The 15,156-nt window shown below is 42.0% G+C and overlaps 1 protein-coding gene across 1 annotated transcript in view; it reads left to right on the forward strand.

The window, feature by feature from the left end:
* The first annotated feature begins 4,286 nt into the window (after positions 1-4,286).
* Positions 4,287-15,156, forward strand: part of LOC129327906 (zinc finger protein 721-like) — a 47,743-nt gene continuing 36,873 nt past the window's right edge. Inside the window, exons 1-2 of the mRNA XM_054976654.1 lie at positions 4,287-4,371; positions 8,394-10,220. Coding sequence (XP_054832629.1) covers positions 4,287-4,371; positions 8,394-10,220 — 1,912 coding nt within the window. The remainder of the gene's footprint in view (positions 4,372-8,393; positions 10,221-15,156) is intronic.

Below are 15,156 nucleotides of genomic sequence, written 5' to 3' on the forward strand. Positions count from 1 at the left end.
ATAATAATAATAATAACAACAACATTCGATTTATATACCGCCTTTCAGGACAACTTAATGCCCACTCAGAGCGGTTTACAAAGTGTTATTATTACCCCACAACAATCACCCTGTGAGGTGGGTGGGGCTGAGAGAGCTCCAGAGAACTGTAACTCACCCAAGGTCACCCAGCTGGCTTCGTGGAGGAGTGAGGAATCAAACCCGGCTCTCCAGATTAGAGTCCCGTGCTCTTAACCACTACACCAAACTAGCTCTTTAACTGTCTGTCTGACTGCACATTAACACCTCCATTAAAGTCTCCAGTCATTAAAATTTGGTCATAGGAGTATTGGTCTAATTTTTGAATTAACTCCTTATAAAAATCATCTTTAGCCCCATTAGGCGCATAAATTCCGAAAACCAACGTCTTTTTAAAATTCAACATTATTTCTACCACCAAATATCTTCCATCTTTGTCTTTAAAAATTAATTTTGGATCCAATTCTTCCTTTACATATATCACAATCCCTCTTTTCTTTTCTTTTGCAGAGGCCAAAAATTCTTTTCCTAATTGCTCATTTTTAAGAAATTTAAAGTCTTGCTCTTCAATATGTGTCTTTTGTAGACATATTATATTACAATTTTGTTTCTTTAGCCAATGAAAAATTGCTTTACGTTTCTGAGGTGAGTTTAGTCCGCTAACATTCCAAGAAAACAATTTGTACTCCATAGTGTTATTATTTAAAGACTCCTGGAAAGTCTCTTTGATTGTCAAGCAGGAACACTGTCATTTCATGTCTTGACTTAATGCTGACTCTTGCAGATTGAAAATGGAAGCTCAAACCTTCAGGTATTTCCCACCTATATCTGATATTCTTTTCCGTCAGTTTCTCAGTTAGTTCTCTAAATGTCTTTCGTTCTTGAAGTATCTTTTTGGGAAGTTCTTTCATAATTCTGATTCTGCTCCCTTCCATTACTAAAGGGGTTGCATAATGTTTACTCAAAATTTCCTCTCTCATTTTTTTAGTTGTCAATTGTACAATCACATCCCTCGGTAAATTCTTCTGCTTGCATAGCTAGAATTCGCTCTATATACTAAATCCAAGTTTTACTTTTATTTCTTCTGGCTGCTTGTTTACAAAATTCTGCCAATATAGCAAACATTTGCTCTTGCACATTCTGCATTGTATTCTCTGGCACTCCCCTAAATCTCACCTGATTTTCGGTAACTTTACACTCCATCACTGCCACACGCTCTTGGAGTCTCTGGTTTTCCTCTTTTAAACTAATAGTCTTTTGCTCCACCTCTTGCACTGTTTGTGGTGTTGTTTGCAGATCTTTCTTGTTGTGCTCATTCTTGTTGTCTTAGAGTGATCCATTTATAAGGACTCATTTTTAGGCTCAAAATCTCTTTCAAAAATGTGGAGTGGGGGAGTGGGTACCAACATTAGCAGAAACATAGCAGAAATTAATGGCCTAACATTTAAGATATTTCTTCATTTTGAGGAATCTCTGCACCCATAATATCCAAGATTCAAATAGATCCATCAGTGCAGGAGTCCCCAACTTTTTGAGCCTGAAATTCCACTTCTGGAATTCTGCCCCGGGGTGGTGGGCACAACAAAATGGCTTCCATAGGAAGTGGGGCCAACTACAAAATGGCTGCCATAAGAGGTGGGTCCAATCACAAAGTGTCAGGGAGTGTGGCTAGTCATAAGTTTTCAACATTTCAGAAAGAACCTCTGCTTAACAGAATGCCTTTTAAAATGAACAATATTTTCAAACACACCCAAGAGCTTACCTTCAGACATGCAATGAAGATTTTTGTGTTTCCCCTTGGGGAAAAGAATATAAGTAGAATGTAAGTAGATTTTTGTGCTGCCAAAGCAACTTTTTAAAAATCGGCACAGCCAATCAGATCTCCAGTTGCTAAGCACAAGCCTGTGCCAAACCCCACTCTCCATGAACAGTTGGCAGCTACCAAGAAAGTTATTGGTGAGTGCCATGGCACCCTGAGGCACCATGTTGAGGACCCTTGCAGTAATGGATTTGGTGATGTGGATCTACTCAGCAGATTTCATTGTGATGTTTTCATGAATGCTCAACCTTTGTGGTTTCCTATATTCTGAACAACATCAACAACCCTCCCCCCCATTTCTTCCCCTCCTCAAATCTACGTTATGTTAATAATTTGTTTCTTATTTATTTTTTTCTTTACACCCTGCATTCCCCCACCCCATGGGAACCGAAAGCAGCTTATATCCTCTCCCCTCCTCCCTTTTGTCAACAACAGCTGTCAACAACAGCAACCAGGAAGAAGCCATTCAAGAGAGATATTCTTTAGAGAGGCAGCCATACATTGGACTTTGATCTAGGGATTAAGGATGCATTGACACTTATAGGATTGTTTTGTAGTTGTAATTCAACTGAGCTCTTCCTCTGTCTGATGTAAAAAATATTCTTATTTCTAAAATTCTCTGCACTGATGAAAAGTCCTGCCTTGGCTTGAGCCTCCCAGAGTGTAAAGAAGAAGAAGGGAGAGTCTGCTAAGCTGGGGAAATACCTGCACCCTAGAGATACTTTTCAGAGGTCAGGCTTCAAAAGGGGCCAGAGTCAATTCTCGTAGAGGTCCGTAGTGGCAGCATGAGAAAGGAGGCTGCCTGAGTGGGCTAAAGACTGGAGATGGAGGGGAACTACTCCTTGAGGCCTGGCAAATCAGGACCAGGACTAGCAAAGGAAAATCCTTCATTCTCGGGGGGGGGGAGGGGAAACGAGTTCCTGCAGGTTCCTTTTATCACAGTGTTAATATCCACACTGGGATTTCCCCCCCTCATGGACCAGCTTTCCAGTCATGTAAAGAAATGTTTTCTCCTCTTTCCAGAGGTCAGTATCCTTTGAAGAGGTGGCTGTGCATTTCACCCGGTGGGAGTGGTCCCTGCTGAGCCCAGCCCAGAGAACTCTGTACACGGAAGTCATGCTGGAGAATTATTGGAACGTGGCCTCTCTGGGTGAGGATCCTTTTCTCCTTCACTTTCTCCTTCATTCTAAGAGGTAGGGTTGCCAGGTCCCCTAGCCCTCTGGCAGGAGATGTTGGGCCGGGTTCCTACCCTTTTCTTTTTTCATGTATGCACTATGCGTTCCCTCTCGGCTTGCATGATGACATCACTTCCAGGAAATGACATCATCGCATGGGTTACAGACCACCTTGGGATCTCTCCCCAGGGGGCTGAATCAGGCCCAATATTTACTAATACGCTTATACACGAGTGGGCAACCTGCAATGATTTTCAGGAGACATCTCATTTCCCCCTCCCCCATCATGTCCTTTTTCTCTTTCTTGCCCCCATAAGCCCTCCTTTCCCTACTTCCTTCTCTCCTTCCCACCCACCGCGGTCTGCTCCATCTTCACCTTTTGTTCTCCCTCCCAGCCGCCTGTCCCCTGTGTCACAGTTCTGTGATGCTGGCTGAACCAGGCCCAGTTGCATGGTGGGGAAGCTCCAATAACTTCCTGTGGGTACTTCACTTTTCCCCTTCTCCACATTGTTTCCTCTTCCCTTCCTCCTGGCAGCCTCCATATGCTCAACTTTTCCTGTACCCTTCTCTCTTTTGAACCCTCTAAACTCCTTACCTTTCACCAGTCCCATTGCTTCATCTGTATTTATCAATTTACTTCATTCATATCCTGCCGTTCTCCACAAAGGGGACCTAGAGCAGCTTGCCTCCAATTACAACAACCCTTTGGAGTAGGTTCGGCTGGATGTGACTGTATCTAAGTTTTTTTGTTTAGATTTCATATTTTTCTGTAAACCTGGGCTTATTTTCAGGAATCAAGAGACGCGCGAGTGGGTGCCATGTTGTGCCACCTTGCTCTTTGCAACTCTGGCCATGGCTGGCCCTAAACCATAGCGGGGGGTGATACTTGGGGGGCCTTCCTGAGCCTTAGAAAAGACGCCTTGACTAAGAAGTGGCAGCGTTCCCAAGAGAATCGGCCCCTGCCTCTCCAAATGGCATTTGGTCACATCTGGGTTCCCTGGCTTCAGGTGGTCCTGGTATCCAGTGAAGTTCCAAAGCATTGTTCCTGGTGTGTGTGTAGGAGAGGGGGTGTCTTAGCATAGCAACTCCATTGGCTTCCCTTTCATTTATTACTTCCCAGCTGAGCAAGCAGGGAGTGCATATCTACGAATTCCACACAGAGTAGCTTTGGTCCCACTGCAGTATTTGTCAGAGACAAGGTGGCTTCCAACTGCTGAATATTTATGTCACACAGAAGAGCCATCATTGTGTTTCCTCCTGAAAAAGGTGCTGTGATGGGCAAGCCTGACCTCATCTCCTGGCTGGAGGAAGAGGAGGAGCTGTTTCTCCACAACGCTGATGAAGAGGAGCAATTGGCCGGTAGCTGGGATTCTCTGATGTCTGGGAGTCCTAGATTGCGGATCAAAAAAAGCCAATTCTACAGTTGGAAACCCCTTGAATTTCACACTTTTGGGGGGAGATCTCCATCAGTATAAAAAGAATAACACTGACAAAATGTCACTCTCTTAACAATTAGAACCCAGTATGTGAAAAACAAATTAAAAAAAAAACTAAAAATTGAGCATGAACAAGTGAATTTTACAGATAATGAAGTCCAGGTTCCATGTATTGAAGCACGCTGCAAATCATAGGTGCTTAATTTCTCACCGATCCATTAAAATATCCTTAAATATAAACATAAGTGGAGCCTTAAATGTCATATGTTAGTCAATGGAATCTCCACCTAAATAATTAAAAGATGATATAACAACATTTGATTTATGTACCGCCCTTCAGGTACATAACACCCACTCGGAGCAGTTTACAAAGCATGTCGTTATTATCCCCCTCAACAATGACCCGGGGAGGTGGTTGGGGCTGAGAGAGTTCTAAATTGATTCATTTCAGTTCATAATCTGGTCTGTTCCGAATAACATGGTCGCTCCCTTTATCTGCTTCTTTGATAACAAGTACTTGTATTACAGGCCAAATTGTTCAATGCCAGAGAAGGTGAAATAGGCCCTGTGGGTATAAATCGTGAAAGAGGCTGAAAGGGGGTGGGTCACAATGCCCTTGTTTTATATTATCTTTACAATACTCCTTTAATCTCAGAGCTCTACTCAGTTTAAAAACCTTCTGGGTGAAGCAATGTGTGACACCCTTTGGGTTTCCATTGTATTGATTTCCCCCCTTCAATTTCCCAGTGCACCATCAGCTTTTACTTGCTCTTTTTCATCTAGTCCTTTCCAGGGCAGAATGGTTTGACCTCAAACTCTGCCCCAAACATCTCTTATTCCTTCTATTAGGAATCTGTCCTGATGAAAAGCATTTGAATCAGCTCTAAAATGGGATGTGTTTGAGGGGGATTCTTAACCACTTGGGAGATAGACAGGGAAATAAGCAATTTAAATAAATACCCAAATTAAAAGTATGTTCAGCTTAAAAATATGTACCCGCCTTCTACTAAGCCAGCCACTGGTCATTCCAGCTGTTGTACCCAGGGTGGTACCATATACGTTCTTAGCCCAATCAATAAAGAACGCACAAACTGAAGTCCAATTGAGGGGGAAAACTATAGGCCTTTACTGTTTATACGCAAGGAAGAACGATACAATTACCAAGGAGGAAAAGCCCCTTGAACTGACCAGTTCTTCGGGGCTCCGACTGAATGACGAGGGTTTTTGTACCCTTGGATTAATTAGCAAGTACTACAATATTGACATTTTCATTGGTCAACCTTAATGAATGTGCAAATGACCTAGCAAGAATCCATTGGCCGATTCCATTTTGGTCATAATTAGTTACGCCCATTCACAAGTTAACAATGTTTATCATTTCAAAGGAACACATTCTTCTTCCCTGGGCACCTCGGCTTCAATGAAGTTCCTTCCCAGAGGATATGTAACATTCTCCAAGGACGCATCAAGTGCCTGTTTATCAATTCCCAGTCCTTTGCAATAGTTAAACAAACAACCATTGTAAATCTAGCCATATGCCCATGTAGGAGTGATCTCTTTTTTTCCTAGGCTGCTTTGATTCTATCCATGCACCCCAATCTTGGCACCCCAGTGTCATGAGAAAGTGTCTAAAGGCCTTGAGTCTTTCGTTGATATCAAAGTTAGCTGGATCTCTCTGTTCATCCCTGTCACCTGAGTGGAATCTGTAATTTTTATGGCCAGGCCATTACAACCCCCCTTGAATTCCACTGGCTTCCTAGTTGTTTCACTTCACTACATCTCCCCTGCACCTCTCTATGCTTAATGAAGCTTAACACAGACTTAATGCAAGTTTAGATGTTATATAACATGTTAGACACCATATAGTTATTGTTAAAGGACTAGAGCGAATGTGCCAATTGGGTTTTTGGAGTCTTCTGCTATTATTCCTATCTCTTAGTTACTTTCTCTTTTAGATCTCCTGTTTTCTCTTTAACCAAAAGATGAGATAACTTATAAGTAAACAGGAGAAACAGCAGAGAGGGAGCTTTACAAATTTCTTAATCTTTAGAGCATAAAATAGTGTCTAAGACAAAACCCTTATTTTCTTTCCCCAGCCTCACTACAATGAAAATGCAAGTGTATAATTCTAGATGGCTTGGATTAGACAGTTGAAAGATTGAGAGAAGACTGGTACAAAAATGTCTTTTTATAATGATGTATAGCAATGGTCACTTATCTTTCTGCTCTTTTCCTCTGTCGTTTTCCTCTGTTCTGTTCCTGGAATGACTAAGGGATTAACACCCTTGTCTTAAAATCTAAGGGATGGAAAATGTGACTTAAATTGATGTATACATAATATATAAAAATATTGTAAGAAATGGAATAAGTGGATAAAAGAGCTAAAAAATCAAATAATGCTTGGAGAGATCTAAAGGGAAGGTTGAAGATATAAAGCAGGGGGGAAGAAAAGGGTCGATATTCAGTTACTCAGTCACTTTATTTTTTATGGATTGATGGTTGTATAGAAAATTTTTAGAAATATTGATTACACAATGAAGGTCTTGCACACGAATCTGTTACTGAAATGTTTTTGTAATCCTCTTTCCTATTATAAAAACTAATTAAAAATGGAATCAGACTCAGATTGCAGCAGTCTGAAACAAAGCCTTAAGAGACACGCCCAAAAGCAACTCCAGACTACACTCATGTGAACACAGTTCTTATCTTTCAAACCCCCAGAGAGCAGTGAGGAATATGATTTTGCCCTGTGGCAGAGGAATGCGGGGAAAGAAAATTAAAGGGCAAGTCGGAGCGGGCACCAGGTTGGCCAAGAGCCGTGACAGATGCAGGTGAGGAGTTGGCCCACAAGGGAGGCAGGAGGACATCTTCCTTATAATCTCCATGCATAGGTATTCAGACTCAATGCTCAATAGTCCCCATCATTTAACACATCCTCTTCAACAAGTATCTTCACTACATCAGCATTGGCAAGTGTCTTCCTTACAAGCATGATAAAGTGCAACAATGTGAAACGGGCTGTTACACCTGCTGGCGCTCCCGTTGCCAACTGCCCAGGAGACCTATATTCCATCCTGTCTCCCGTGGGGATTTCTTTGCCATCCTCCAATGACGGCTTTTGCCTACAGAAGAAGAAACAACAGATTTCATTTTGGACATTGCATTATATGAATTCAGTACTCTTGTTGCCTGTCATCATTTAGGAATTGGAACTGTTATATTGGACTATTGAGCATTGGGTCTGAATACCTATGCATGGAGTAGATAATAAGTTATTGGAAAAAAAATTCACTTTGCACTAGCACTTTGAAGAATAAAATTCTATATTGTTACTAGTGTGGTGTTCCGGGACCTGTGGTCCCCTTGTACTTTCAGATGGTTGAGACCAGTCCTTTTGATAGTTTTGTTGGCAGTTCATCTCTGCCATCAGGGATTTTTCTAGAAACAATCAGGAGCTCAACAAGGTTCGGGTTGTCATTCTAAACTAAAACTGATACCTCCCCCACCATTCTCCCTTCCTTTCAGCTGGAGAACCAAGTTTTATTCTCCAATGAGAGGCACTGGGCGGAACCCGTCCAGAGATATTCTCTCTTGATCTCCATGGAAGGGAAGGGAGAGGATGACGGGGGCGTTACCAGAGTTCCCAGACCAAGTCGCTGACCTGTGTCGAGGTTGAAGGCCAATGGCTTTATCCTCCACCTCATGAAACCTCTTCTGACTTCCAGTTCATATCAGAGAAGCACCTCCCTCTAAAAAAGAGTATGGCAAAAGATATTCCTCTGTTTTTGACATTAACTCCTGATCAGTCATTAAAATCCATGATGTCACCGAGTTTTTTGAGTGTGAACACTCTTTTCTCTCATTCTCCACAGCAGTTCATTGAGTTCATCCCCTAAATGTCAAGCTCCCAACCCCATATTAATGCCTGGTTTCTCTTTCATTTAGGAGGAGGTCTGTTGGAGCCAATAAATGGAACAAAAGAACATCCAGCAACAGACAAAGAAGAGACTTATCCAGAGATGAATGAGAACATTGCATACTGTGATAACCTAAAGAATGAGGAGGGGAAAGGGAGGAGTAATTCCATTCATTTAAAGGGTGGTGACTTTCATGAAGGTCCATCAATTACAGAAATATACAAAGGAGACAACCAGAATAAAGGCACTGCATGTGAAGAAAAATTTCCTGAAAATTCGTATATCAATATGAATTCCCATCAAAGAATCCAAACCAGGGAGAAAGAATATAAATACTTGGAGTATGGAAAAGGATTCAGTGAGAGTGGAAGTCTTCTTGTCCATCAAAGAATTCACACAGGGGAGAAACCATATAAATGCCTGGAGTGTGGAAAAAGCTTCAGTCAGAATTCCAAACTTACTTCCCACCAAAGAATTCACACAGGTGAGAAACCATATAAATGCCTGGAGTGTGGAAAAGGATTCAGTTGGAGTCACCACCTTTCTTCCCACCAAAGAATTCACACAGGGGAGAAACGGTATAAATGCCTGGAGTGTGGAAAACGTTTTCGTGACAGTGGGAATCTTACTGCCCATCAAAGAATTCACACAGGGGAGAAACCGTATAAATGCCTGGAGTGTGGCAAAGGCTTCTGTGAGAGTGGAAACCTTACTGTCCATCAACGAATTCACACAGGGGAGAAACCATATAAATGCCTGGACTGTGGAAAAGGCTTCGGTCGGAGAGACTACCTTCCTTCCCATCAAAAAATTCACACAGGGGAGAAACCATATAAATGTCTGAAGTGTGAAAAAAGCTTCAATCAGAGTTCCAATCTTACTTTCCACCAAAGAATTCACACAGGGGAGAAACCATATAAATGCCTGGAGTGTGAAAAAAGCTTCAGTCGGAATGACAGCCTTATTTCCCACCACAGAATTCACACTGGGGAGAAACCATATAAATGCCTAGAGTGTGGGAAAAGCTTTGGTGCGCGGAGAAGTCTTACTGTTCATCAAAGAACTCACACAGGGGAGAAACCGTATAAATGCCTGGAGTGTGGAAAAGGCTTCAGTGACAGTGGAAGTCTTACTGTCCATCAAAGAATTCACACGGGGGAGAAACCATATAAATGTCTGGAGTGTGGAAAAAGCTTCAGTCAGGGTCACCACCTTTCTTCCCACCAAAGAATTCACACAGGGGAGAAACCATATAAATGCCTGGAGTGTGGAAAAGGCTTCAGTGAGAGTGGAAATCTTACTGTCCATCAAAAAATTCACACGGGGGAGAAACCATATAAATGCCTGAAGTGTGGTAAAGGCTTTACTGACCGGGGAAAACTTACTGTCCATCAACAAATTCACACAGGAGAGAAACTATATAAATGCCTGGAGTGTGGTAAAAGCTTCATAGACCAGGGAAAACTTACTGTCCATCAAAGAATTCACTCAGGAGTGAAACCATATAAATGCCTGGAATGTGGAAAAAGCTTCAATCAGAGTCACCACCTTTCTTCCCACCAAAGAATTCACACAAGGGAGAAACCATATAAATGCCTGGAGTGTGGAAAAAGCTTCAGTCAGGGTCACCACCTTTCTTCCCACCAAAGAATTCACACAGGGGAGAAACCATATAAATGCCTGGAGTGTGAAAAAAGCTTCAGTCGCAATGACAGCCTTATTTCCCACCACAGAATTCACACAGGGGAGAAACCATATAAATGCCTAGAGTGTGGGAAAAACTTTGGTGCGCGGAGAAGTCTTACTGTTCATCAAAGAACTCACACAGGGGAGAAACCGTATAAATGCCTGGAGTGTGGAAAAAGCTTCAGTCAGGGTCACCACCTTTCTTCCCACCAAAGAATTCACACAGGGGAGAAACCATATGTACAGTAATGTCACTAGTGTGAGGCACAAAACTCTTGGCATCTGTCTAAGTTGCTGGCATCTTTCAGAGGTTGACCCTGCTTTACAAATGCTCTACTTTTAAAGCATAGGCACAGTATGATTTTCCCTTCTCTCCGGACATTACAGTGCTTCACTGAATCAAACCCTTTCTAGATACTGAGCAGGTGTTATAATTATGAGCAATAACCGTGTTCCTGGTGCTGAAGGGGAGACTCCTTTCTACCCAGTTCCTTGGCCCACTGTAATTCTAAGATCTCTTGATTCTAAGCAGCGGTTAGTGCTGGTTTTTCCCTCTTTAGTCCAAGGACTAAAAGTGATCCACAAACATTACTTCCTCACACAGAGGATTTACTGGCTGACCCTTGCTGGTCCAAAGCCCGACTCCAACTCCCTTTCTCTTGTCCATCTGTTCCAACTGTCAGCCCCTTAACATTACATCCCCAACTGCCATTTCAGCCTCACAACATGGTGGTGGTGGGGGGAGGACATGTCACTCATACTCTTACTGTCTGGCAATTTCAACTTTTGAAGCTGAATCTGTCACACCATATAAATGCCTCAAGTGTGGAAGAAGTTTTAGTTGGAATGACAGCCTTACTTCCCACCAAAGAATTCACACAGAGGAGAAACCATACTAGTGCCTAGAGTGTGGGAAACGTTTCAAGCAGAGTTTGCACCTTACTTGCCATAAAGAAATTCATACAGAAGAGAAAAATGTAAAAAGGCCTGAGGGTGAAAAAAGCTTTCATCTTAGTGGACATTTAAATTACCTTCAAAAATTCATTCAAGGCAAAATCATATAAATGCCAACACTGTGTGGAAAGCTTCAGTCCCAGTTCAAAGAATACATTGCCACCTTTGGATAAGGAAACTTAAAAGGGGAGCAGTTTCATCACCCATTCCAAAGTGCCCTCCCTCATGCTTCAAGCCAGAAAGCCAAGAAGAGAGGAGGCAGAGGCCAGCCCCAGTACAACAAACTGTCCTCTGTGGATGTAGAGCCTGGAGCAACTATATCCTTCTCAAAGTTCAGTACTATTTTTGACACTGGAACTGGCCACCTCCCACCCCTGGACCACCAGGGCTTTGGCATTATTTCTAAAATCTTCACGCTTTCATATCTCTATAATGTAGCTTTGTAATGTAGCTTTGCAACAATGCTGCAGAAGGTCTTCTGAATTCCTAGAGGTGAGAATTCAGAGCATCTGTAGTTGCTGGTATAACAATATACCAATAAGAAAATGTTTGTGAAGTTATAACTTCAAGAGCAGACATATGCAGAGTATGCTCTAGTTGTTTAGCTGCAGGGCTTTTTCAGTGGGAATGTGGTGGAACAGAGTTCCGGAACTTCTTAAAAATGGTCACATGGCCAGTGGTCCTGCCCCTCTGATTTCCAGACAGAGGGGAGCTTAGATTGTCTAAATTCCCCTCTGTCTGGAGATCAGGGGCAGGGCCACTGGCCATGTTATCATTATCGCCGAGGCAATTTAAACTTTAAAAAACTCCCCCCTTGTTCCAGCTTACCCGAAGTGACGTCATTGTGCGGTCTTGAACTCCACCACTGAGTTCTGCCACCTCTTTTGCAACAATGGTGCAGCAGGTCTTCTGAATTCCTAGAGGTAAGAATTCAGAGCATCCGTAGTTACTGGTATAACAATATACCAATAAGAAAACGTTTGTGGCCAAAGGCAACAAAAAAAACCATGTGAAAAAAATAAGGTTGGGGCATTCTGTATTAGGAGGAATTTATAACTTCAAGAGCAGACATATGCGGAGTATGTTCTAGTTGTCTAGCTGACTAGTTAATGTGGAATGGATCCACAGAGAGGCAAGTTCAAGGGAAGGAGCTGCCCTCCTCCATGCAGATTCAAGTACATCTAAGACAAGTCTGAAGTTTGACCAAGGTTGCTCCTCCAGGAGGTCATTCACAGGCTGGTTGTGTTGTTGGTTGGAGGGGATGGGGATCTCTCCCCTCTTGCCAGGAGCCCCTGATGGCTAGATGATGAGCTGAAGGCCAAGGTCCCATTGGCTCTTGCCTTTCAGCTCATGCCTCTGGCCTAAATGGCATGTTAAAAACAAAGATTTTATCCCATCTGCTAAGATGGGCTAAAATTCAATTATCGCTGTTGGGAGGAATAGCTACAATTAAAATGAATGTCTGACCTAGAATGTTATTTCTATTTCACACAATTCCTGTATTGACAACAGATGCCATTTAATCAATGGCAGAAGGATATATCGAGATTCATATGGCAGAGCAAAAAGCCAAGTGTTAAATTAAAGGTTCTACAGGACACAAAAGAAAGAGGAGGTTTGGGCCTCCCAGATGTGAGACTGTATTTTGTGGCTAACTGTTTGGTTTGGATGAAGGAATGGATATTGTTAAAAAATAGAAGATTACTGGACCTGGAAGGGCATGATCTAAAATTGGGGTGCCATGGGTATCTATGGTATGACAAAGTTAAAGCCAACGCAGAGTTTAATAATCATTATGTAATCCTGAGAGTATGGAATAAATATGAACTTAGGTTTTGTTCGAAAATACCTCTCTGGCTGTCATTGCAAGAAGCTCATTTTAGAAATGGTTAGTCCACCTAAATGGTTAACTTATCAGGATTTACTGGAATTCTCTCAGGACCAAATTAAAATTAAATCAAGAGAGGACTTAGCAGCAGAAGGGCACACCTGTCAGTGGTTTCCATATATGCAAATTTTGGAGAGATTCAAACTAGACAAGAGTCATTATGACTTTGAGAAATTAAAACTGAATTTGAAATAGCCCTTTGTACAAATGATGAACATGTTATTTCTAAAAAATATAAAGTTTTGTTGAGGTTTGAGACGGAGGAAGAGCAAGTAAAAGAACGTCTGATTAAATGGGGGGGGGGGATTGTGGACATGATATATTAATGGAGTAATGGGAAAATATGTGGGCAAGGGGGCTGAAATTTACATTAAGCTCCAGTATTAAAGAAAATGCTTACAAAATGATGTATCGTTGGTATATGATTCCTGAAAAATTGACTAGAATGTATAAGGGGGCATCAAATGTATGTTGGAAATGCGCTAAATGAGAAGGGACATTTTTTCATATTTGGTGGATGTGTAAGAAAGCAAAGAGGTTTTGGTTGCAGATACAATCATCGATTCAGAAGATTTTGAATCTTAAACTTCGGTTGAAACTGGAGACTTTTCTATTAAGAATAATGGACAGCCAGTTGGAAAAAGTTTCAGAACACTGTTTATATACTTTATTACAGCAGTAAGAGTACTTTATGCACAAAAGTGGAAAACGACAGCATTGCCTACAGTGGAGGAATGGTTGACAAAAGTTTTGGAGTTTGCGTTAATGGCAAAACTTACTGCATTAATTGGAGAAAGGACATTAGTTAACTTCTTGACTGAATGGAAACCATTAATAGACTTTTTGCATGAAGTGGATAACAAGGATTTGATGACATCTGGATTTATGGATTAAGAAACAGGAACAACAGAAAAAAGAAGGGGTTTCTGACTAACTTAGAATAATTGGGACTGTAGAAATGGTATATACTTGTTGTGGAGAAAATAGGAACTTAAGTTGTAGTGTAATTTAGGTTTTTTTTCTTTTTCTTTTAATTTTATAGATATATGTATTGTTAGTGTGTTATGTTTAGAATCGTGTGTATTTTCTTGTCCTCTGTTTGTTGTTTATTGTGGTGTGTAGTTTACAGTTTAAATAAAGAAAATTTTAACCTTAAAAAACAAAAAGAAAGATGGCCTCAGGGGAGGGAGAGGGACAGGCCAGGGAATCGGCACCAGACAGTCATCAGAGGGCGTTGCAGCAGAAACGGGTGGTTTTGAGTCACCTGCCGTGGCGTTAATTCTCTGAACCTTTTAAAGCATTCTCAAGAAACCAGCCTGTTTCTTGGACAACCTCAGGCAAAGGGAAATCTGCCTAGGAAAATTCTGGGAAACGGAGAAAGACAGAGCAAAGCAGTTCCCATGGTTGCTGGTCTTAACCATTGCTTTGTGGGATTAGAGTGGAAAACAAAGTGTTGAGTTCTGTTTGGATTTTGCAGCTTGACTTTACAAGGTAACATTTATCTTATGAGGCAGAAGATACTTGTAAGTAAATTAGCGATTATTCTAAAATAATCCTTGCTGTTTTATTTATCCTATCATTGCACACTTTCTATATATGCCATCAGCCCCTTGTTGTCCATTACTTGAAGGCTGCTGCATGAAATGAAAGGAGCTTCCAGGCAGGAGAGAAAGGCTTCAGATCAGACTGAGAGGTTAAGATCAGGCTGCAGGAATGGAAAAGCTGACTCACAGGCAGGAAGGGGGCCACGGGGGTCCCCTGGGGGCCTGGATGCTCCCTTGACAATAGTCCTATTCTTGGGCTTCCTTGGGGTCATCATCACAATTCAGGCCATGTGTAAAGATTAGAGTTTGGTGGTCAATAATTTTCCAGCACCATCAAGGAATCTGCTTTGCAATGCTGAGCTAATTAGGACCAGAGCATCAGCCATCTCCTGGCTTTTGTTAAGTCAAGGAAGCCAATCAGGTCTTTGTCCAACCAGATTGAGCTGGTCACCTGTTAAGTAAATTACTCATCATGTCCATAGCTGGAAATGCCTCTGCTTTCCATGCCCCTAACATTCAAACCTTCCAATCAGTTTCAAAGTTTCTAGCCTGGAACCAATCCCGTCACAGCAGAGAGGCTGTCTTCCCCTCAATGCAACCAGAGGTGAAGAAAAGCCACCTCCCAGACCCTAAACTTTTGTGGCTGGTTCCTGGGTCCTGCCTGCTATGCCAGCCCCACAGTTGGCTTACCCTGGCTGAAATCACTTCTGTCTCCTCTG

This window comes from Eublepharis macularius, chromosome 4 (genome assembly GCF_028583425.1).
Source record: "Eublepharis macularius isolate TG4126 chromosome 4, MPM_Emac_v1.0, whole genome shotgun sequence".
NCBI classification, from domain to species: domain Eukaryota; kingdom Metazoa; phylum Chordata; class Lepidosauria; order Squamata; family Eublepharidae; genus Eublepharis; species Eublepharis macularius.